This window comes from Somniosus microcephalus, chromosome 2, assembly GCF_052327205.1.
Source record: "Somniosus microcephalus isolate GS21.2 chromosome 2, FLI_Smic_1.0, whole genome shotgun sequence".
Taxonomy (NCBI): domain Eukaryota; kingdom Metazoa; phylum Chordata; class Chondrichthyes; order Squaliformes; family Somniosidae; genus Somniosus; species Somniosus microcephalus.
This window is the reverse complement of record NC_140988.1, coordinates 17,079,574-17,104,057: the sequence shown is the minus strand read 5'-3', so window position 1 is coordinate 17,104,057 and position 24,484 is coordinate 17,079,574. Positions and strand designations below refer to the sequence as shown.

The following is a 24,484-nucleotide window of genomic DNA, read 5'->3' as shown; positions in this document are numbered from 1 at the left end:
AGTGCTCTATCAAAAACCACTAAAGTCACATATGTAAATTTGATCAACTAAGATTTAAACTCCCAACTTTGAGAGGTTGGACACATAATCTAGGCTGTTACTTAGTACAACAGTCCCTCAGTACTATACCATCAGAGGTACCATCTTTCAAATGAGACATTAAACTGAGGCCCAGTCTGCCCCCTCAGCTGGATGTAAAAGAGGAATTGGGGAATTCTCTTGATGTCCTGACCAACCTATATCCCTCAATCAATAGCCTTTAAAACCAGGTCATCTGGTCATTTATCTCATAGCTATTTGTGGGACCTTGCTGGGTGCGAACTGGCTGCTGTGTTTCCCTACATTACAACAGTGACTACACTTCAATAATACTTCATTGGCTGAGAAGCACTTTGGGGCGTCCTGAGGTTGTGAAAGAAAGACTTGCATTTCTATAGCTCCTTTCATGACCTCGGGACGTCCCAAAGCACTCGACAGGCAATGAAGTACTTTTTGAAGTGTAGTCACTGCTGTAACGTAGGAAACACGGCAGCCAATTTGCGTAGAGCAAGATCCCACAAACAACAATGTGATGATGACCAGATAATCTGTTTTTAGTGATGTTAATTGAGGGATAAATATTGCCCTGCTCCTCTTCGAAATAGTGCCTTGGGATCTTTTATGTCCACCTGAGAGAGTAGGCGGGGCCTCGGTTTAACGTCTCATCCGAAAGACGACACCTCTGACAGTGCAGCACTCCCTCAGCACTGCACTGGGAGTGTCAGCCTGGAATATGTGCTCACGTCCCTGTTGTGGGACTCGAACCCACAAACTTCTGACTCCGACGAGAATGCTACCCACTGAGCCAAGGCTGATGCTTATGAACAATAAGCTATGTGAATCGTGGTTGCCATGCAGCCAGTGAGTTATTTTTCATCACCTACCAGTCCCTGATAGCATTCTCTAATTATTTTTGCCATTGATCAAATAAATCAGTTTAAGAGTAACGACAGGGGAAAAAAACCCTGAAGTTAATGCCATATTTAAAGGCCCAGTGAAAAGGATGATGCAATCCTAAAAGATGATGCTAGGTGGCAGTATAGCCTTTGACAATTTAGGCCCAGAAATTGGATCACACCAAGCCTGTTTTACAAGCACCTAAGGGGCCAACATGGGGGGGTGGTGTGTGCACGCTCATTCCATGCTGGAAAAAACCCACCCGTTTTGGTAAAGGCTCCTGCAAAGGCGTCTAGGGCGTAAGAAACGGGTGTTATCCCAGGGGAGCTAAGCCTGTTTGGACGCCCCCCCCCCCCCCCCCGCCAGTGTAAAATTCGTTTTCAATTGACTGCAGCATTGGCGTTGCATGCTGCAGTCCATATTCTCAGGCGTTCGGCAGTCAAACCAGCGGTCCCGGCAAGTTTTAATATTTTTTTTACTTGGCTTATTGTGGAGCCAGGAGTAGTAGGACTCCGGACTGCTCCTCCTGGCTCCTCGTCAAACTTGCGGGCCACTTGCCCCCCCTCCCGATTGCACCCCCCACAACTCTCCTTAACTCCTAGCTGGACGATCTTGTTTTTTTTTTGTTGTTTTTCGGACTGGAGGAAGGTACACAGCGGTATTCCCCAGGTCGGTACTGGGGCCACTGCTTTTCTTGATATACATTAATGACTTGGACTTGGGTGTACAGGGCACAATTTCAAAATTTGCAGATGACAAAACTTGGAAGTATAGTGAACTGTGAGGAGGATAGTGATAGACTTCAAGAGGACATAAACAGGCTGGTGAAATGGGCAGACACATAGCAGATGAAATTTAATGCAGAAAAGTGCAAAGTGATACATTTTGGTAGTAAGAAGGAGGAGAGGCAATAGAAGCTAAAGGGTACAATTCTAAAAGGGGTGCATGAACAGAGCGACCTGGGGGTATAGAAACATAGAAGATAGGAGCAGGAGTAGGCCATTCGGCCCTTCGAGCCTGCTCCGCCATTCAATGAGATCATGGCTGATCATTCAAACTCAGTACCCTGTCCCTGCCTTCTCCCCATATCCCTTGATCCCTTTAGCCTTAAGAAATATATCCAACTCCTTCTTGAATATATTTAATGAATTAGCCTCAACTGCCTTCTGTGGTAGAGAATTCCACAGGTTCATCACTCTCTGGGTGAAGAAATTCTTCCTCATCTCTGTCCTAAATGGCTTACCCCTTATCTTTAGACTGTGACCCCTGGTTCTGGACTCCCCCGCCATCGGGAACATCCTTCCTGCATCTAGTCTGTCTAGTCCTGTTAGAATTTTATAAGTTTCAATGAGATCCCCTCTCATTCTTCTAAATTCCAGCGAGCATAAGCCCATTCGACCCAATCTCTCCTCATACGTCATTCCTGCCATCCCAGGTATCAGTCTGGTGAATCTTTGCTGCACTCCCTCCATGGCAAGAACATCCTTCCTCAGATAAGGTGACCAAAACTGCACACAATACTCAAGGTGTGGTCTCACCAAGGCCCTGTACAACTGCAGCAGGACATCCTTGTTCCTGTACTCGAATCATAAAGAAGCATACGGGATCCTGGGCTTCATAAATAGAGGCATGGGGTCGATTTTCCCGCAGGTGCGGGGAATTGTCGGGTTCCATGAATGTCGGGGTTCCCACACGAATCTAAATGGGTCTGCCACATCGATGCAATTTTCCCTCAATTGGCCAATTCATTTCCAGCGTGTGGGAACCCTTGCTAATTGACTATTTCCAGTCAGAAAGCCCCACAGTATGATGTCGCCATTCATGGTGCTTTCAAGGTCCACAGCAAGCACTGCATCCTCTGAAGGCTTCCAAACGATCCATACAGGATGGCAGAGGAGCCTGCAGCAGCTGTGGCCAGTGCCAGACCCCGAGCTGCCTCCAAATTCGACGAGGCTTCACTGCAGGCATCATTGGATGGGGTTAGGGCCCACAGGGAGGTCCTCTTCCCTAGGTCAGGGAGGAAGAGGCCTCCCACTGAGATCAAGGCTGCATGGATGCAGGTGTCAGCAGATGCCAACTCGCTGGGAGTCACCAGAAGAACCTTGGCATTACATCTCTAACTCCTTCCTTTACTCCCCCACAGTACCATCCAAAGCCCCCGTCCCCACTGTGGAGCAGGAAGAGGCTGTGCAGCCAGACTCCTCAGAGGAAGCTCCAACCTCTGAGGGCGCAGCGTCAGCAGAAGTAAGCGCACCCAGCACCAGCGCAGACACTCGCACCTCGGGGGGACCTTCGGGACATAGAGTAGTGTTGTCACCTGGTGTTTCACAGCTCACAAGTGAGCCTCAGCAGATTGTGGAGACAGGGACAGCAGTGGTGAGTCCTTGTCGGAGGGCGCAGGACTCTGCCAGCTCAGTTCAGCTGCATGTCGACCCTCTGCCTCTGGGTCCATCCGCAAGAGAAGAGGTGATGGATCTCCATGCACAGATGCAGGAGTCTCTGACAGGTTTTGTCTCCAGGGTCGCTGCAAGTGTGGAGCGAATGGAGGAGTCCATAGCGAAGATGAGCTGAGCCTTTGCGTAGTCATTGGCGCATGAACGCATCACCATGGAAAGGTTGGCACCCTCCATGGAGGAGATAAGTCGCCAGGGTATGGAAAACATGGTGAGTGTTCATAATAGAATGACATCTCTTGAGGAGCGATGGGCATCTATTGAACAGAGAAACCAGACCTTCATGGAAGTCCTTCTGAGTAGGACTGCCAGTGCAGATACGGGTCCCCATGGCCCCCTGATGCGCAGCAAGGTGCTCTCAAGCCACTTCCAAGCGCTGGCCCCTTCTGGCCTGTGCAGCTTCAGGTGAGTGAGCAGCAGCCTGGCGCTCCTGCTGCTGATGCTGCTGTTCCTAGTTCTGCTGCTGACGCCTCTGCTGCCGGAGATCCTCTAATGGCATGAAGGGAAGGGAAAAAATGCCTCCCATACTTGTAGATGCCTCCGTTGAGGAAGCGCTGAGTGAGGGTGCCGAGAGGTGCTTCCCAGGAGCTCACACTGGAGAAGTGTGTGAGGCTCCAACCTTCCACAGCTGTGCTTAAGCCTGGAACAAGTTGCCCCAAGCCTGGAACAAGTTGCCCCAAGCCTGAAACAACAAGGTCCTGCAACCTACAAATGCTGTCTGATTAAATCTCTTCTTTCCTGATTGACCTGCAGCTGATAGTAAGCAAGGCGATATTGTTCACGCCAGGTTTCATCAGCGGAGTTCCCACCAGGCGTGGGAAAAGGCTGAAAACAGCAAGGGCCCCTTAAAATGGCATTAAAGATGCCAATTATTGGTGATTAGGCTCCCGACGACCAGACCCGCCTGCTGCGGGCGGGACTGATTCGGGTCGGATTGAAACGCCGGGGTGAAAGTCGGACGAGGCGATTATTTTTGCGATTATTTTTTTTTTTAAATTTTTTTCCCTCTTCCCCTGCCCCCCACACGCCTGAAACCCTGCCTGACGGCTCCAGGAAAATCGGCCCCATAGAGTACAAAAGCAAGGAAGTAATGATGTGCCTTTATAAAACACTGGTTCGGCCTCAACTGGAGTATTGTGTCCAATTCTGGGCACCGCACTTTAGGAAGGATGTGAAGGCCTTAGAGAGGGTGCAGAAAAGATTTACAAGAATGGTTCCAGGGATGAGGGACTTCAGTTACGTGGATAGACTGGAGAAGCTGGGGTGGTTCTCCTTGGAGCAGAGAAGGTTGAGAGGAGATTTGATAGAGGTGTTCAAAATCATGTGGGGTCTGGACAGAGTAGATAGAGAGAAACTGTTCCCATTGGCGGAAGGGTCGAGAACCAGAGGACGCAGATTTAAGGTGATTGGCAGAAGAACCAAAGGTGACATGAGGAAAAGCTTTTTTACGCAGCGTGTGGTTAGGATCTGGAATGCACTGCCTGAAAGGGTGGCGGAGGCAGATTCAATCTTATCTTTCAAAAGGGAATTGGATAAGTACCTGAAGGAAAAAAATGTGTAGGGCTACGGGGAAAGGAGTGGGACTAGCTGAAATGTTCTTGCAGAGAGCCGGCACGGGCGCGACAGGCCGAATGGCCTCCTCCTGTGCTGTAACCATTCTATGGTACACAGGGAACCGGCGCGAGCTGTCTTTGGGACTGCAGCTGGCCCCTGCAACTTGCTGGTAATGTACAAACGAGGCAGGCGGACCAATTTCCTGCGGTCCTGCCATCGGCTTCTTGTCTCAATGGAACTGACGATCAGGCGCTGCGTATAACGGGCGGCCGATCCGACATTGCCCGCTTTGTACCACCGCCCGAGACACATTTCTAGGCCTTTGATTCTAAGTGCTTTCTTAAACATAGAAACATAGAAGATAGGAGCAGGAGTAGGCCATTCGGCCCCTCGAGCCTGCTCCGCCATTCGATGAGATCATGGCTGATCATCCAAACTCAGTACCCTGTACCTGCCTTCTCCCCATATCCCTTGATACCTTTAGCTCTAAGAAATATATCTAACTCCTTCTTGAATATATTTAAAGACTTGGCCTCAACCGCCTTCTGTGGAAGAGAATTCCACAGGTTCACCACTCTCTGGGTGAAGAAATTCTTCCTCATCTCTGTCCTAAGTGGCTTACCCCTTATCCTTAGACTATGATCCCTGGTTCTGGACTCTCCGACCATCGGGAACATTCTACCTGCATCTAGTTTGTCCAGACCTGTCAGAATTTTATAAGTTTCGATGAGATCCCCTCTCATTCATCTAAACTCCAGCGAGTATAAGCCCAATCGACCCAAACTCTCCTCATACGTCATTCCTGCCATCCCAGGGATCAGCCTTGTGAATATTCGCTGAACTCCTTCCATGGCAAGAACATCCTTCCTCAGGTAAGGCGACCAAAACTGCACACAGTACTCAAGATGTGGTCTCACCAAGGCCCTGTACAACTGCAGCAGGACATCCTTGCTCCTGTACTCAAACCCTTTCGCTATGAAGGCCAACATACCATTTGCCGCCTTCACCGCCTGTTGCACCTGCATGCTTACCTTCAGCGACTGGTGCACAAGGACACCCAGGTCTCGTTGCACTTCCCCTTCTCCCAATCTATTGCCATTCAGATAATAGTCTGCCTTTCTGTTTTTGACATCAAAGTGGATAACCTCGCATTTATCCACGTTATATTGCATCTGCCACACTTCTGCCCAATCACCCAACCTGTCCAAATCATCCTGGAGTTTCTCGGTATCCTCCTCGCAGCACACACGCCCACCCAGCTTTGTGTCGTCTGCAAACTTGGAGATATTACATCTAGTTCCCTTATCTAGGTCATTAATGTATATTGTGAATAGCTGGGGTCCAAGGACCAATCCCTGCGGTACCCCACGAGTCACTGCCTGCCACTCGGAAAAAGTGTGTTCTAGTGGTTAGCACTGTTGCCTCACAGCGCCAGGGACCCGGGTTCGAATCCGACCTCAGGCGACTGTCTGTGTGGAGTTTGCACATTCTCCCCGTGTTTGCGTGGGTTTCCTCCGGGTGCTCCGGTTTCCTCCCACAGTCCAAAGATGTGCGGGTTAGGTTGATTGGCTATGATAAATTGACCCTTAGTGTTAGGGGGATTAAATGGGGATATGTGTTGGTGTGGGGATTGGGTGGGATATGTGTCGGTGCAGGCTCGATGGGCCGAAATGGCCTCTATCTGCACTGTGGGGTTTCTGTAATTTCTGTGATATGGCAGCCAAAACGCAACCCATGACTTTGTTGCTTGTTCTTTCTTTGCCTTTAGCCGTCAGGGGATGTTGAGGATTTAGATCTGAATCCAAACCAATGCATTTTTAGTCTTGTGAAGTCAGCTGTAGTCCGCCAAGTTGAAATGAATTGAAACAGGAAGCTGACAGTAATCAAAAATACTGAATGTTCTAAATGGCTCTAAAGCGCAGATAACTCAACTGTCCTAAAGATAGTATGAAGTGACATGAACTCGTCAGTACTTTTGTGCTTTGAGGCCATTTAATTACAAGCATGATCCCATGCCTTTCTTAAACCTGTAAACCTGTCACTAGTCAAAATGAAATTTCCTTTAGAAACTTGACATTTTCTAATAAGACATTAGAATAAAAATATGTGATTTGGTGATGACTGCAAATAATTCATTTTCCAATTGTCATGTGTGTGCTTGGCAAAAATGATATGTGCTTCTCTGTGACCCCCCCCCCCCCCCCCCACCCACCACCACCACCGCACTCGCCCCCAGTGGGTCGACAAAACATCTGGATTCCAGACACTGAACCTAAGTGCAAAAGCCAGATGACAATTTTTTTCTGCGGAGTGCTGGGTTGGACCTGTATTGTACTTTGTCTTACTTGCTATCTGTGCTGCTCCGCAATCCTGCAGATTCTGACGTGAAAATTGGGCATTTAATGTAAGCGTTTAAAATAAAATTAGGTGTCCACCATTTTTTCGCTAAGATATTGAAGTCAAACAGTAATTATGCATGTCACACTCTTGAGATTGTAGAAGTTATGCTAAATATAATGAGCAGATTGGTACTTAAAGTTGATGCCATTTACTCAGTGGAACATGATCTCAGGAGGTAGGTATTGCTGGCATAATCAGCATTTGTTGCCCAGCCCTCATTTCCCATAGCGGTTTGACACAACTGAGGGACTTCCTAGGCCACTTCAGAAGAGTCAACCACGTTGGTGTGAGACTGGAGTCACGTATAGGTAACTGGGTTATAGCAGACTGGGTAAGGACGGCAGGTTTCTTTCCCTACAGGACAGTCGTGAACCAGTTGGGTTTTTATGACAATCTGACAGCTTCACAGTTACTTTTACTGATGCCAGCTTTTTATTTCCAGATTTTTTTTTTTTAAAGTGAATTCAAATATTCAAATACCCACGGTGGGATTTGAGCTCACGTTCTCTAGATTACTAGTCCAGTAACCTAACCACTGCATTACTGTACTACATATGTCACAATTCTACCTTGTTAATATTATTTTACTACGGCTGCGATTGGTATTTCATACTCCAGGGAAATAGGGGAGACAAAGGATTATTATAGGTGAGAAATATCCAACTATCATTGCATATTTACCACATACTGATGGTAGCAAATTTCTAAGCCAGATTTATTTGGCTTTGTAAACAGAAAGGAATTACTTTCACATGAGTGTCAATTGGTAAGTGATATTATTTAAAATGGACATAAAACCTCAAGAAGGAGTATTGAACGGGGAGAATTTGTACTTGTGTGAAAAAACGCAGAAGCTTACTGGTGCGCGCAGTAATTGTGAGTTGTGCATCTTTCAGACTATGCATAAATGAACAGGAGTTCCCTATCGTAGCTGTACTCTCCTGAGGATGTAACCAAAGGAGCCCAAGCACTCTCGCCCAGGGACACGAGAGAGAAAAGAAATCGGAGGGAGTCATTCCTGGGCTGCTTTTGCAGTCCTTGAACGGCTAGCTGTAGATCGAATTTGGCACTTGCCCAGGACCAAGTCCCAATCCTCAGTTGTATGTGGAGGGAAAAGAACAATGGCTTTCTTCGGTGAATCATCCTATCGAGTCACCAAAACACCTCAAAGCATTCCACACAACAATTTACTTTTCAAGTGCCGTGACTTTTTATGCAGGTACATGTGGCCGCCATTCTGTGCCAGCAAACACCCACACATGACAATGAGGTGAATGACATCCATATGGAGGGATTAATAATTAACATTTTCTTGCAGCAACTTCGTCAGGAAATAATTTGCTGTAGATTTGTGGGAAATTCTGTGTCCGGTTTATATTGCACAATGTTAGGATCATTCCTGCTGATGATAGAACTGAGACCAGGTAGTACGTGGGGCCCAGCAGCTTTTTAAAAATCTGGCATCTTAGCAGATAACCTAGAAAGAAAGAAGAAAGATCTTGCATTTATATAGCTCCTTTCACATCCTCAGCAGGTCCCAAAGTACTTCACAGCCAATGAATTATATCGAAGTGTAGGGAAAACACAGCAACCAACTTGTGTACAGCAAGATCCCACAAACACAAATGAGATAAACAACCAATTGATCTGTTCTAGGTGGTATTGGTTGAGGGAGGAATGTTGGCCAGGATACCAGGAGAACTTTCAGCTCCTCTTTCACTAGTGCCATGGGACCTTTTACGTCTGCCTGAACAAGTAGGCAGGGCCTTGATTTAACAGCTCATCTAAAAGATGGCACCTCCAACAATGTAGCACTTCCTCAGTGCAGCATCGAAGCCACAGCCTAGATTATGTGTTGGAGTGGGACTTGAACCCACAACCTTCTAACTCCAATGTGAGAGTGCTACCAGTGAGCCAAGCTGACATGTTGCAGGACCTGAAATTACTATGAAAATTGACAACTTTTAAATTGCCATTCACCGGTATTTGCAGTCAAGCTCTCCACCTCAGTTAATTAATTAATCAGCCTGCGGAGCGAACAATATGACCTTGTCTAATAGTGCCTTGTTTTGTATTTTCCAGCTTTATGCCATTCCATGGTTTCTCACAATGTTTACACGTGAGTAGCACTAATATTTATTTGACAAACGTCAGGAAAAAAATGCATGAAAAATTTATGTGTTAAGTCAACATAAATGTATAAAAAGAATACCAGGGCAGGAATCTCAGCTCACCGACGTCTTGAGCATGCACCCTTCATTAACAAAACCAGGCTGCGATTTGCTTCTTTAAGTAATTTGAGTTAAAAGGATGAGGGTCACAACATGGGGGCTGTTGCTCTCGACGTTCAGTTAATTTGTACGAAATGATTGCATAAAAGTATTTTAATGGACTGCTGTGTTCAGCACAGGTTTTGACAAGACATGGTGCTCATTTTCCATTACCCTCTCGCACTTGCACTGATGCTGCTTTCTCTTGTGATGGATTTGGTTCGATGACGCTGCCTGATTTAGCGGGTTGTGTAGTGAATCAATGAAATGATCAGATTTCGATTGAAATTTACAGCAGGATGCCAAAGTGCAAAACAGCCAGTTATCAAATCTGTCTATCTCCCAGATAAAAAAAAAATACTCCAAAACAAGCATTGGAAGTAAAGCCCAGCCAACAACAAAAGTTTAAAAAAAAGTAATTTCAAACAGATAAAATGTTGGTGGTGATACAGTATTGTATAGGTACTAATTTTCTATTATTAGGATAAACCTTTTAAAGAAAGTTTTTATAAATGAGGGGGGAGAAATTGGGTATGTAGCACCACCTATTAGCACCTAAAGAGGGCAGTCAGTGGCTGTAGCACCACTGGCCGCGCCTCCCGCAATATTCAGCGGGGGCGCTAATGGTGGCGTTAGCCTGTTGCGCTGCGCCGCCATCGATGACATCATCGGTGTGCGCAGTGCCCCGATCGCGATATTTGGTAGCGAACGCCGCTGTAGCGCCGTTCGCTACCCGCGCCCGGTTCACGGGGCCTTGCTGTGCCGGAAGTGGCGCAAGTTAAGGTGGAGGTGTGGGGCGGCCGCCTTTTTCAGCAACTGCCTGCCAACACCTCCGTCCCCAGCCTCCTGATCCCCCCCCCCCCCCCCCCGCGGCATTGCTGGCTGTTTCCCGAGAGCCCGGCACTTCTCCTCGGTGCCGGGCTCTTTTGCCGGCACTCACGATCGGGGATCGCGCTGTTGCAGGCCCCTCCCCCTTAACAATGGGAGGAAGGCCTGCAGTACCGCAGCGTGCCGTGCCGCAGCGATATTCAGTTTCAGCGCCCTAAGAGGGACGCGGAGCGCCTCGAGCCTCTCCCTGTCTCCCTCTAGGGGCGCTGAAACTGAATTTCTGACGCTCGCTAATGCTCCGAACGCTGCGCAAAAATCAGCGCCCAGGCGAACTTGGCGCCACTTTGGCGCCTCAACCCAATTTCTAGGCCGAGAACTTCAGTTGATCCTGTTTCCTCGCTAAATGTTTGTGCGCCTTAGTTAACTGTCATTGCTGAAACTGGCCATCTTTGTCACCCTTATTACAGATGTGTTTCCTTTGCACAAGATCTTTCACCTATGGGACACATTACTCCTAGGCAACTCTTCATTCCCGTTCTGTATTGGGGTGGCCATCCTGCAACAGTTGCGAGACAGACTACTGGCCAACGGATTCAATGAATGCATTCTGCTGTTTTCAGACTTGCCAGGTAAGGACCTCTTGTGAATGGGCCCCAGGAGATTTGGCAAAGCTTTTCAGTGTACGGTAACCCATGATAGAATACCGGAGGAGACGCACAAGTACACTCTCAAATAACTTGGTTACACTGGGTTTCATCAAGTATGCAGTTTTAATGTGGCACCAGTGGCTTCAATTTTGTTGATTTACAATGTCTGGGCATCCAGACTACTGACTGCAGTCGGATCTGGATATATACATTTTCACGACTCTGTGAATTCAATAGAGATATGCATTGTTATAGAAGGAAAAATGCAAGGTTACTGAAGCAATTTTTAATTCTACTATTGCATTTTATGTACTACCAAGTCGTGTCCATGATACAATTTCTTTCTCCGAACAGAGCGTTCATGCTAAGAAGAAACATTCACCTCTTCCAATCTAGTTATCCTTATTAGTTGTGTGTGAATAATGGCCCAGAAATTCAGGTCGGAGGCTTCCCGCGGGTGCAAGCCCCTAACCTGCACTTAACTAGCACGCCGGCCGTTGAGCTGTGGGCCCCCGTAGAATTCCGATCTGGGGCTTGCTCCACCTGCGTATCCCAGGGGCGCAGTTAGTTCGATGCGTCCCCTGGGATCACGTGGGCCATGGGCAGCCAATCGGAGCAGGGAATGCTCCATTCATAAGTTTTACAGGAAGACCTGTCAAAACTTATAAATACTACGACCCCAAAACAGCACTAAATCTTGAAATAATTTTTTTTTAAATCACATTTTTTAAATAAATTATAAATTACATGAAATAACTATTTTAAACAAATTAAATTTTTGGAAAAATTATTTTATTTTCTAAGGGCTAAAAATAAACTTACCTTGCTTTAAAGTATTTAAAAATAATAAACCTGTGGAAAAAATGTTTTAATTTTAATTAATTCACCACTTACCTTGTAAAAAGCAGGCTTTACGCCTGCTTTTTAAATGTGTAACTTCTGGAGACTTACCCTCCCGGGAAAACCTGCAAAAAAAAAACGAAGTTCGATGCGCACGTGCAGCCTCTCCCGCGCACGCGTTCGAACTCTGAACCCCTTCGTTCAGGGGAACGGAAGTGCCGGTTTCCCGCGCATGCGCAGTGCATGCAGGAAACCGGCACTTCCATTGGGCCTACGGGTGAGTACCCCCTGCGTACTCACCCGTGGAGACCCGAATTTCTGGGCCAATGTGGCTCCGTAAGTGTTTATTCTGTGCTGACAGCTAATTTTTAACTTTCTTTCGGGGATAGAAAATAGGATTGCTACGATTTGGGGCCTCTCCAAACACTAGTCCTCTTCATGGCAAATTGAAGTTTCCACAGGCAAACTCGCACTTTTTAAAAATTCGTTCAAGGGATGTGGGCGTCCGAAGTGGAGCAAGGCCAGCATTTATTGCCCATCCCTAGTTGCCATTGAGAAGGTGGTGGTGAGCCGCCTTCTTGAACCGCTGCAGTCCATGTGGTGAAGGTACTCCCACAGTGCTGTTAGGGAGGGAGTTCCAGGATTTTGACCCAGCGATGATGAAGGAACAGCGATTTACTTCCAAGGCAGGACGGTGTGTGGCTTGAAGGGGAACTTGGAGGTGCTGCCCTTGTCTTTCTAGGTGGAAGAGGTCGCGGGTTTGGGAGGTGCTGCCGAAGAAGTCTTGGCGAGTTGCTGCGTGCATCTTGTAGATGGTACACACTGCAGTCACGGTATGCCGGTGGTGGAGGGAGTGAATGTTTAAGGTGGTGGATGGGATACCAACCAAGCGGGCTGCTTTGTCCTGGATGGTGTCGAGCTTCTTGGGTGTTGTTGCAGCTGCAGTTATTCAGACAAGTGGAGAGTATTCCATCACACTCCTGACTTGTGCCTTGTAGATGGTGGAAAGGCTTTGGGGAGTCAGGAGGTGAGACACTCGCCGCAGAATACCCAGCCTCTGACCTGCTCTTCTAGCCATAGTATTTATGTGGCTGGTCCAGTTAAGTTTCTGGTCAATGGTGACCACCACCCCCCCCCCAGGATATTGGGGGATTCGGCGATGGTAATGCCGCTGAATGTCAAGGGGAGGTGGCTAGACGCTCACTTGTTGAAGATAGTCATTGCCTGGCACTTGTGTGGCACGAATGTTAGCTGCCACTTATCAGCCCAAGCCTGAACGTCGTCCAGGTCTTGTTGCATGCGGGCATGGACTGCTTCATTATCTGAGGAGTTGCGAATGGCACTGAACACTGTGCAATCATTAGCGAACATCCCCACTTCTGACCTTATAATGGAGGGAAGGACATTGATGAAGCAGCTGAAGATGGTTGGGCCTGGGACACTGCCCCGAGGAACTCCTGCAGCGATGTCCTGGGGCTGTGATGATTGACCTCCAACCACCACAACCATCTTCCTTTGTGCTAGGTATGACTCCAGCCAGTGGAGAGTTTCCCCCCCCCCCCCCCCCCCGATTCCCATTGACTTCAGCTTTACTAGAGCTCCTTGAAGCCACACTCGGTCAAATGCTCCCTTGATGCCCTATGAACCTAAGCTTACAATTTGAAGTGCGTGGTAACTGGAAGTACAGGAAACTTTGTGCTATCCGGCACCGACGGGACCGAGCTGTTGCCGTCCCATCAAAACTGCCGGACAAACCAGCGCTAATGTTGAAACATACGGAGATTTTGAGCTCCGTATCTGGCAACAAACCCTGTCGCTTAGCAACAGCTTCTAAACAGTCGGCCGTACCTTGCAAGCGTCTCTGTAGCTTAGCAACAGCTTCAGCGAGACCTTGCAGAGCTTGACTGTTGAGAAAAAAGCAACGAAAAGAAAAAAAACCTAACGAAACGGCTCCTGATTTTTGCCGGTGGCTCGAGCTTGCCGGACATTTAGCCTCCGGATAACACAAAGTTTCTTGTAGTGTGCTTCAGAGGTGACTATATACTTTTGTACCACCAGGTTACACACCGGAAGTTGTATGAGATACACATCATATGGAGTTACACTTTAAATGACAATGTGTGGTTTATGGACTTACAGGGGGAAAAAAACAGCTGGTCCTTCAAGTTTGTCCCATTTTTTAAAAAAAATGAGAATGCTCCTTACAAAATACATTTAAAAAATGGTGAACTTTGTGTGGTTGACTCCATATGAGAACCATGTTCTGCACAGTTACAGTGCTCAGAATGTGTGGCTGCAAACCTGCACTCAATCACTTGCCACATTTCCTGGACATGTGACTGGCATGTTCGTAGGGGTGTGGGTAACCAAGACTGGAGCCAGAGTTCCCTCTGGAATCATGATGGCAGAACTAGGCAGCCAAATCAAGTCCTGACTTACATATAAAGAACTAGCAGGGGAGCCCCGCGTTGCAGGGCAATTTTTTGGGCTGGTGGATGTGTGGGCCGGGAGCCTGGGACTGGATTTGGGCTGTCGGCAGTTGGAGAAGCCTAGGCCCGTTTTGCACTGTTTTATAACCTAAACATTTCTAGCTTTTAAAACCTTCAAAAATGAAAGTTAAAGTACTTATAAAACATTTTTGGTAAATCTTTTTTTTTATAAAGAAACTGACCTGGATTACCAAAGTTTTGAGCTGCCCTGGCTGCTGTATAATGGCTGACAGATCCCTGAGATGAAAACGATTAGTCCCGCCCCCACACACACCGATTGGTCAGCCATCAGGTGACTGAACTGTAGGATTGGTCAATCATGATGGCACAGGATTGGTCGACCTTGACGTCAGTCAATGCTAATGAGTGGATAATAAGTGGAATTTTGAAGGTTTTTTGTATAATGTGCGAACAATTTTTGTCCGACCAAAAAGTAAATACGCCTACAAGAGCCCCCTAATGATGAGCTTTCTTTTGATATAACACATATGTAGGTACGCTCTATAACTTTTGATTGTATAGCCAGACGGACGGACAGACAGACAGACCGACAGAGACATAGGGGGAGAAATTGGGTGAGTAGCGCCACCTGTTAGCGCCTAAAGAGGCAGTCAGTGGCTGTAGCGCCACTGGCTGCGTCTCCCGCGATATTCAGTAGGGGCGCTAATGGTGGCGTTAGGCTTTTGCACTGCGCCGCCACCGATGACGTCATCGGTGTGCGCAGTGCCCCGTTCGCGATATTTGGTAGCGAACGCCGCAGTTGCGCCGCTCGCTACCTGCGCCCGGTTCACGGGGCCTTACTCTGCCAGCAGCGGCGCAAGTTAAGGTGGAGGTGCGGGGCGGCCGCCTGCCAGCACCTCCGTCCCCGGCCTCCTAACCGCCCCCCCCCCCCCCCCCCCCCCGCAGCATTGCCGGCTGTTACTCGAGAGCCCGGCACTTCTCCTTGGTGCCGGGCTCATTTGCCGGCACTCGCAATCGGGGATCGCGCTGTTGCAGGCACCTCCCCCTTAATGGGGAGGAAGGCCTGCAGTACCGCAGCGTGCCGTGGCGCTGCGGCACGTTGCGCTGCGATAATCAGTTTCAGCGCCCTAAGAGGGACGTGGAGCGCCTCGAGCCTCGCCCTGTGTCCCTCGAGCGGCACTGAAACTGAATTTCTGGTGATCGGAATTACTCCGATCGCTGCGCTAAATCCTGCGCTCAGGCGACTTTTGCGCCACTTTGGCGCCCCAACCCAATTTCTAGGCCATACTGTTTTTTTTATATATATATATAGATATACATCACTGAATCCCATTTCAACCATCAAAATGACATATCATTTGAAAATATAAAGGCAGGTGGTAACACTGCACATACGGCATTTGTGGTTAATGTCATAATTGTCAAAAATGATAGGTTTCTTGTCCCCGTCACTGAAACATCCCATAAGTGAGTGATCTGTACCACGCACTTTAATCCACCTCAGACATTACAGGAATGGTTTTAGAGATGGTTGTGGCTTGGCTTAGCAAGAGGAAAAGTATGTTGTGCAATAAGTATTTGACAAGCAGATTGCGATCAGTCCCCACAGGCAATGAACAACACGGCGACTATGTTATCCATCATGTCCAAGATGTTGAAAGGAGGGGTGATGCGCTGTTACAACTCACCAATATATTGACCTGCAAAGACCAGAGAAATCATGTTAATCTGTTTCGTGCCTGTCATCGTTGTCACCAATCGGATTCATGTCCTAATTGTGACCAACAGAAAACATGATTGAAAGAACAGAAAATGCTGGAGATACTCAGCAGGTCAGGCAGGATCTGTGAAGAGAGAAACAGAGTTAACGTTTCAGGTCGATGACCTTTCGTCAGAACTGGAAAAAAACAGGAAATGGAACAGATTTTTAAGCAAGTGCAGGGGCTGGGAAAGGGGGGAGGGGATGAAAGAACAAAAGGGAAGGTCTGTGATAGGATAGAAGGCAGGAAAAGTTAAGAGATATTCAAGGCAAAAGGAGAGATCAGGGGAGTGTGAAGTTGGGCAGGCGGGTGTTGTAGGGCTGGAGGGGGTTACAGCCATGGAGGTTGAGAATTTTAAATTTGCGGCGTTGGGCAACCGGGAGGCAATGTAGATCAGTGAGGACCGGGGAGTTTAGTGAGTGGGACCTGTTGCGGGATAGGAGATCGGCAGCAGACTTATGGATGATCTGAAGTTTACGGAGGGTAGCGGATGGGAGACTGGCAAGGTGAATGTTGGAGTAGTTGAATATGAGGGTGACAAATGCATGGAAGATGGCTTCAGCAACAGATGGGCTGAGGCAGTGTCGGAGGTGGGCAATTTTCTAGAAATGGAAGAAGGTGGTCTTTGTGATGGAGAAGATATGGGGTCAGAAGCTCAACTCTTGAGTCAAATAAATGAATTAAATGACCAGTAAGTCTTTTTTGGTGATGCTGGCTGAGGGATAAATGTTGGCCAGGACACTGGAGAAACTCCCCTGCTTTTATTTGAATAGAGCCATGGGATCCTTTACCTAAACAGACCGACAGGGCCTCGGTTTAATGTCTCACCTGAAAGACAGCATCTCTGACAATGCAGAGCTCCTTCAGTGCTGCACTGAGGTGTCAGCCTAGACTATGTGCCCAAGTCTTGGAGTGGGGCTTGCACCCATAACCATCTTGACTCCGAGGGAAGAATACTACCAGTCCAAGCTGAAAGCTGAGAATAGTACCACCAGCAAAGGGGGAGGGTGATCTGAAAGTTGTGGGACTTACATGAACTCGGTTTACATCATGGTTCCGTCATGCTCACTTATTATGCCAGACAATATCAGCTTATTTCTCATGAAAGAAACCAGAGAAGCTAGAAATGTATTCAGTCTGACTGAAACTGCTTCACCACCAATCCATCGCCACCAATCCAGAAGCCAAGCTTGCTTTTATGGCTCTATGAAGTTTGTATCATATGCAACGTAAAGAAATATAGCACTCTGTGTGCAATATTCAGTGTATTGTTTAAATTGTGGATGTAATCTCAAATGTGAAAGCTTGTTTACCATTGAGAACTGCAGCTGCATCATGTCCTTCAGTGTAATGAAGGTAGGTGACCTGCAGCGCTGATACAATAGCATCAACGCAGAGCTTTTTATCCCTGCTTCAGGCTATAGTTGGGCGCAGCTGCTTAGGTGGATGTTCTGGTTACTCTTGAGGGCAAGTAAAGAACCGCCTGAAAGATAAGGGATCAAGCAGAGGAAGCGATGTCTTCTCTCATTCATCCTTTAGAAACGCACATTTTTATGGTAGTCTTTCTGCACTTTTCTGTTAACTCCTAAGTACAACCGCAGCCCCCAGGCAAGGACGTGGTAGTTTGTAGTTAAAGCTCCCATGTGATTGCGCAACTTTTATCTTTCATTTCAGAAACGCTGATAGGAATCAGTGCTGCCCCTGGTAAGTGCACCACCCAGTGTGGAGCGGAGCCATACAGACGTGGAAGATCCCAGGCTCTGTGTTGAAGTAGTTGACAACTGGGAGCACTACAATTGCTTCCAGTGCCCCTGGGCTGGGCTAGGGGGAGAAACATAAATCTGGCCGGGTTCCTGTTTGTAATGGCTATGCAGTGATTCTTACTGGAAAGTACCTGTGTGGGTGGAAGTGCAGGATTGACTTTGGATGTGAATAGCTTTCCAAGGTGACACACGCAGGATGGTTACTTGGACAAAGTACCAGAGAGCGGCTGGTGCCCATCGAACCCTATCCCAGGATGAGTCAGCACCTTCAGAAGATAGGAGCAGAAAATCCAGAAAAAAAATTAAAGCAATGAGTTTCTGAATAATAACCTGGCAATATTGATTTGTTTAGCTTATGGGATAAAAGAAAATTGCCTGCATACATTTAGAATTATGTGCTATCAAAGGTGAGTTTGTTTTCAGTTCATTCATTCTTTCTTTCAAGATAATCGGCACAGTAACATTTCCAGATTCCCCTTCTTAAAGTGAGCTTGGAGAATGAAGCGCGTGTGTGTGCGCGGTAGTGGGTGAAGGGGAAAAGGGAGCAGAGGAAGACTCGTTGCAAGAATAGTTTTGCAAACAACATCGTGTTGTTCTGGTTTATCTCCTCAGCCTACGAATGACCCAGCATTGCTAGTGTCTGAAGCAAGTCTATCTTTGTACCACTTCAGTGACACTCTGGATGTGCCCTTTTTCGCCAAATCTATTATTCTGATTATATACAGACCTCCTTGCGACTTAATCATGCTTTTTACACGTAAATCAAAGTACTGTAATATAATTCACCTTATCAATTTAGTTTCCCTCTTGACGGCGTTGGCTGAAGTACGGGGGAGAGCGACGTAATAGCACCTGCAGTCCCCTTCTGGTGTGGCTTCCAGCCAAGGTCTGTTGCTTGGTGCAAAGGCCCAAGCAATTTGTTGTGCGTGCCTGCTCCCTGAGGCATGGTCCCAGAATATGACTATGCTATTTTACCCAGAGCAGAAATTCCTTTGTACAATAATTCATGTTTTTCACTTGTGGCTACATGATGTGGCTGCTTTCATTTCACTATTCATCCTTATTCTGGCTCCACTGCTCTAAGCAATTTGAAAACCACAGGTATTTTTTCACAACGAAATATTTATTTAACTTCAGGTTTGTTTTTTTTAAGTCATTTCGTGCATATTTAAAAATTCAACAAAAGTTTGTTTGAGTGAGTGAGTATCCATTGTCCGAGCTGTACGTCTTCGCTAATTCGTTTATGTTGATTTTGTAAATTAAAATTTAACTCTAGATATGACAGGTTTTTGCACTTGATAACCCCAGACTTCAGGTATACAAGGGCAAGTCAGTAATTAGTTTGATGGTTGGATCAGAAGAACGGTTAAGGGGAAAGAGTTGCTCACATTTCTGTGCAATTGTGATTTTCAGCAGCTCAATGGGAAGGTACTCTTCCATATTTGAAATATATTAAGGATGTAGGGTTTGCACGTACAGAAGTTATAAATAAGGAACTGGATAAAGAGCAGTTACGGAGTGGCCTTACCGAGGGACTGCAGTCAAGTCGCAGGCCACAAGTTAAAGTCTAACCAGTTTGTAACTGTCCTGTGAATCGTCATGAGATTACTACCTGGGAAGTCAGCCCCTTAATTCTCAATTCAATTCAATTCAATTTTATTTGCCATATGGACTAGTACAATGGAATGCTTACTCCCCGTAGGGACACGTCAGCTATTTTTACAGCGCTGTGTTCAGAAAGTCAATTCAATGGCATCCAGTGGCAGTGGGAGCACGATGTCCCTCAGCCGCTTCGTCCCCGCGGCCTCCTCCTCACTGTTGCTGGCTCGGCTCCACGTGTGGTGGCCTGCTTCTCCCGCTCACCCTCTGGCCACCATTCCCGGCTCCCCTCCTCCCAGTCGGACTGCGAGTCGTGGTGGCAGCTGCTGCGTCCCGATGCGCTGCGCTGCCTCCGCCCGACTCGCCGAACACATCCTCCGGTCGCCGCGGCCTCCACCTCACCATCGCCGGCTCCGCGGTCCGACGGCCCGGGCCTGCTTCTCCCGCGCCCGGCCTCTGGCCGCCATGCTCGGCTCCCCTCCTCCCAGGAATGCCTTCCCTAGGCTATTTTTGTGTTTGAACAAAGTAGATTTAGGGCTGATTTGATAGAGGTGTTTAAAATCAAGAAGACATGAGACAGAGCAGACTGTTTCCAGTGATTGAGGGTTCTAGAACAAGGAGACATAGATATAAGAAAGACTTGTACTTGTATAGTGCCTTTCACAATCTCAGGACGTACTTTTGCAGTGTCATCACTGTTGTGTGTAGGAAACAATAAGATTAAATGCAAGAGATTTAGGACAGAACAGGAGAAGCTTTTTACAGGGAGGTGGAGTGCAGTAATGGAGTGAATGATTGATTGAAACAGATACAGCGACAAAGTCGAGGTGTTGGTCAACTGGGACCTTAGGACGTCCCATAGCGCTTTACAGCCAATGAAGTACTTTTGAAGTGTCGTCAATGTTGTAATGTAGGGAAAGATGGCATCTCGGACAAGTAACAGTTCAGCAGGCAGTAATGAGCCTCGGGATTCTCACTTCTTCTGTGGTCACTCTTCCTCTGCAAACCTAAGCTGTCATCTTGCTAGCTAGACCACTGTGAGGCTATCGCAGCCAAGCCTGACCACCACACACGTCTACTGCCAACAGGAGTCATTGAAGAGCAAATGACAATTTTTAAAATATATCCTTCCTCCGCACCTGAACGCCGAGGCCAATTGTAGCACCCCACTCTTCAGCCAGCTCATGACAGGTTAAAAGTTAATTGATTTTAAAAGTACGTTCCAAATTGCTGGGGCAATATTTTATGTGAGTTTATAATATTAATCCTATTAGGAGAAAAGTTTGTACATTTCGCTTGCAGACTTGTTGTGAGCTCCTCAATCTGTTAGTTTAAATAGTTAACGAGTCCCAGTGGATGCTGGCGGTAAAGATGCGGAACTGTTATTTTTAATAAAAGAACTTGCATTTATATACTCCTTTCACGACATCCCAAAACACTTTACAGCCAATGAATGTCTTTTGAAGTGTAGCCATTGTTGTAATGTAGGAAACGCAGCAGCCAATTTGCACACAGCAAGGTCCCACAAACAGCAATGTGATAAATGATCAGATCATCTGTTTTAGATGTTGGTTGAGGGATAAACGTTGACCAGGGCAACTCCCCTGCTCTTCTTCGAATAATGGCGTGGGATCTTTTATGTCCGCCTGAGAGGACAGACGGGGCCTCGGTTTAACGTCTCATCCGAAAGACAACACCTCCGACAGTGCAACGCTCCCTCAGTACTACACAGGAGTGACAGCCTAGATTATGTGCTCGAGCCTCTGCGTTGGGGCTTGAACCCACCACCTTCTGTCTCAAATTGACGAGAGTGCTACCCACTGAGCCAAGAATTTTGTGGGGACTTTTTACCAGACGATACAGTCCATTTCCTACTATCTTCTCACGAATGAAATAGCACAAGGGATGCTGGGAGTAGTAGTACTTCTGTGTCTACCATTAGATTACAGTGCACGCTGGAATTCGTAGTTCTCTTTCTCGCTGATCTTTCTATATGCTCATTTCAAGTGGCGTGACATTTCAGTTTGCTGTACGACATTCAACATGTTTAGGAATGTTATTTGCTTTCAACATATTCTACTACTTGTTTAAACAAATACAAAGATTGGGAAGGTGAAAGGAAAGATGATGGGCACAAGAAAGGCTGAGACCTGTGTGTGTGCAGTGAACTTGGAAGAGCTCAGCGACTATATCACTGTTTTGTGTTCTCTATATCGACAGAGAAGGGTTTAGACAAATAGACAGCTGGGTTCAGTTGACCTAACTGGCATGGTTGAATGGTTTGGCTTGTGTGTTCATCGTTATCGATTGAAGTCTCTGTTTGTCTTTCAGAAATTGACATTGAGCGTTGTGTGCGAGAGTCTATCAATCTTTTCTGTTGGACGCCTAAAAGTGCTACCTACAGACAGCACGCTCAACCAGCCAAGCCTGCATCTGATGGCAATGGAGTGCCCCGACCATCGTCCTACTATTCTGCAGACTATCAGGACATGCCCAAGACTGATCTAGTGAGTAGTCCTGGAACAACATTTCCGATGGGTGGTCCTGTGGGTGCAGTGGTTAGGTGTCAACTTAAAGACCTGGGGTTAAATTCCAGTCTCGGTTAATTTCTGCAATAGAGGGCACGTCTTCCCTGTTTCAATAAAGTGGCAAACATGTATCTTGCTTATGCCAATTTATGCACACTGCATATTTTTTAGTATATAAATGTTATTTTTGGTTCACTTTTATTGAAGACTGTGACAAGTACCGTGGGTACTCTAAGTAAATTGTGCAAGCTGCTAAACATTTAAAATTATTTAGCATAAAGTAGCTTTTTTTAAATCAGAGCTGTGTGCAGCTTGAATACATGATTACTGCTTTGATTCAGAGCAGTGGACAAGCTGCAATGTTTTCCAGCAATATATGTACAATGAACATGTTTATCACTACTCAGAATGTACACTTGGTGAAAGCCTTTTAAACGGCCAGACTTAAAGTAGAAGGTCTTAATATAATTCACAGATTGGAACTTTCCTATCGGTGTCGAATGCAAACCTATATTATGTGGTCTATAAACCGACCCTTCTTAGTCTGTAAATATCCTGCATGCATGCTCACTTTCTTTTTCTCTCTCTCTTTCTCTTGCTCCCCCCACCCCCCCCCCCCCCCCCCTCCAGCGCTCTACTTAAATGAACAAAATCATTCATTGTAGAATTAACTGACTGATAGCACGGACTCTGTTTTAACTCTATAACTCAATTGTTTCTGTAATTTGCTGTGCTACATTCATTGGTTCAACTAGATAAAGGTTTCCCTGGAGACATTGGCCGCGATTTTGCCGGCGCTCAGAGGGCGGGTTTGGAGGCAGGTCAGAGGGTAAAATCGCAAATGTTGACGGCGGGGTCCGATCCCACCGTCCACTCGCCCCCGCGCAACTTTCCCAAATGCGGGCTCCCAGACTCCTGATCGGTCCCGCCACCAAGCGGCGGGAGAGGCCCTTAAGGCAGTTAACAGCTGCCTGGATAAGTCTATTTTAGAAGCGTTAATCGATTTTTCCACTATTTCTGCGTGTTGCACGCCGTTCCCAAACCACGCCAGCTGATTGTGGCGGGTTCATCAAGTGGCTGACTTCTTGACAGCTGCGGCTCCAGCATAAAAACGGAGCTCTCAACAAGGTTCAATGACCGAGGACAGAACTTCGTTTTTTCAGGTCTTGGAAATCTTTTTGCAGGTCTACTGATCTTGTAAGTGGTGAAGCTGAGATCCCTCTCCAGTGTGACCACCTGGGAAAACCCTCTCCCCACATTGACACAGTGCTTCCTCAACTGAGATATCTACCAGCAACATGGGAACCATTTATACCCTGTCATGCTGGTCCTCCGCATCGGAGGAAGAGCAGCTGCGGCAGCAGCAGAACCAGGCACACCAGCAGCAGCAACAACAGGAGCGCCAACCTCCTGCTCAGCCACCTGATGGGACAGAGGGCATCAGCGCATGGCTGCACGTCGCTGCAGGAGACACCCCCAACACAGGATTTACAGGCCGAGGATGAGCTTCCTCAACATGACTGAGCAGCAGTGCCAAAGGAGGCAGAGACTTTCGCGAAAGGCAGTCGCTGACATCTGCGCAATGCTACATCAACACCTGGAGCCCAGAGGAGCGGGTGGACACCCCTTACCAGTGGCTGTCAAAGTCACCACCGCACTCAATTTTTTTGCTTCAGGGTCCTTCCAGGGCTCATCAGCAGACATCAGCGGCATCTCCCATTCGGCCGCACACACTTGCATCACACAGGTTACCGATGCCCTCTTTGCAAAGGCCCACAATTACATACACTTCTCCACGGATGAAGTAAGCGTAACCGCACGTGCGGCAAGGGTGCAGGGCGTCGTAGACTGCACACATGTGGCCCTTAGGGCACCCCATCACAACCCAGCTGTTTTTGTCAACCGCAAGGACTTCCACTCCCTTAACGTCCAGCTGGTGTGTAACCACAGGAAGGACATTATGCATGTTTGCGCAAAGTACCCTGGCAGTTGCCATGACTCGTTCATCCTGCGGCAGCCTAGTGTGCCTCCGCTCTTCAATCGGCCAAGACAACTTTCCGAATGGCTACTTGGAGACAAGGGCTATCTCCTGAAGACATGGCTGATGATGCCATTGAGGAGGCCATCGAACGAAGCTAAGGAGCACTACAATGCCAGCCACATTACAACCAGATCCATCATCGAGCAAACCATCACCTTGCTCAAAATGTGATTCAGATGCCTTGACAGATTAGGTGGAGCCCTACAGTACTCAGCAGCCAGGGTCTCCAGAATCATCGTGGTCTGCTGTGCACTGCACAGCATCGTGGCTTGCAGCTGCCTGAGGAACATGTGGCTCAGGGCATAGCCTCCTCAGATGAGGAGGAGGAGGAGGAAGACCTTGCGGAGGTGGATGAAGCGGCTCCAGCAGCACACGAGCACATTGCTGCCCCTGATGCAAGGGATGCACTAATCGT

The 24,484-nt window shown here is 47.4% G+C and overlaps 1 protein-coding gene across 7 annotated transcripts in view; it reads left to right on the top strand.

Annotated features, from left to right (window-relative positions):
* Positions 1-24,484, top strand: part of tbck (TBC1 domain containing kinase) — a 223,106-nt gene that overhangs the window by 114,597 nt on the left and 84,025 nt on the right. For all 7 annotated transcript variants that reach the window (XM_086006990.1, XM_086006962.1, XM_086006942.1 and 4 more), the window contains 3 exons: positions 9,426-9,462; positions 10,909-11,070; positions 21,832-22,007. In XM_086006990.1, the coding sequence (XP_085863116.1) occupies positions 9,426-9,462; positions 10,909-11,070; positions 21,832-22,007 (375 nt within the window). The remainder of the gene's footprint in view (positions 1-9,425; positions 9,463-10,908; positions 11,071-21,831; positions 22,008-24,484) is intronic.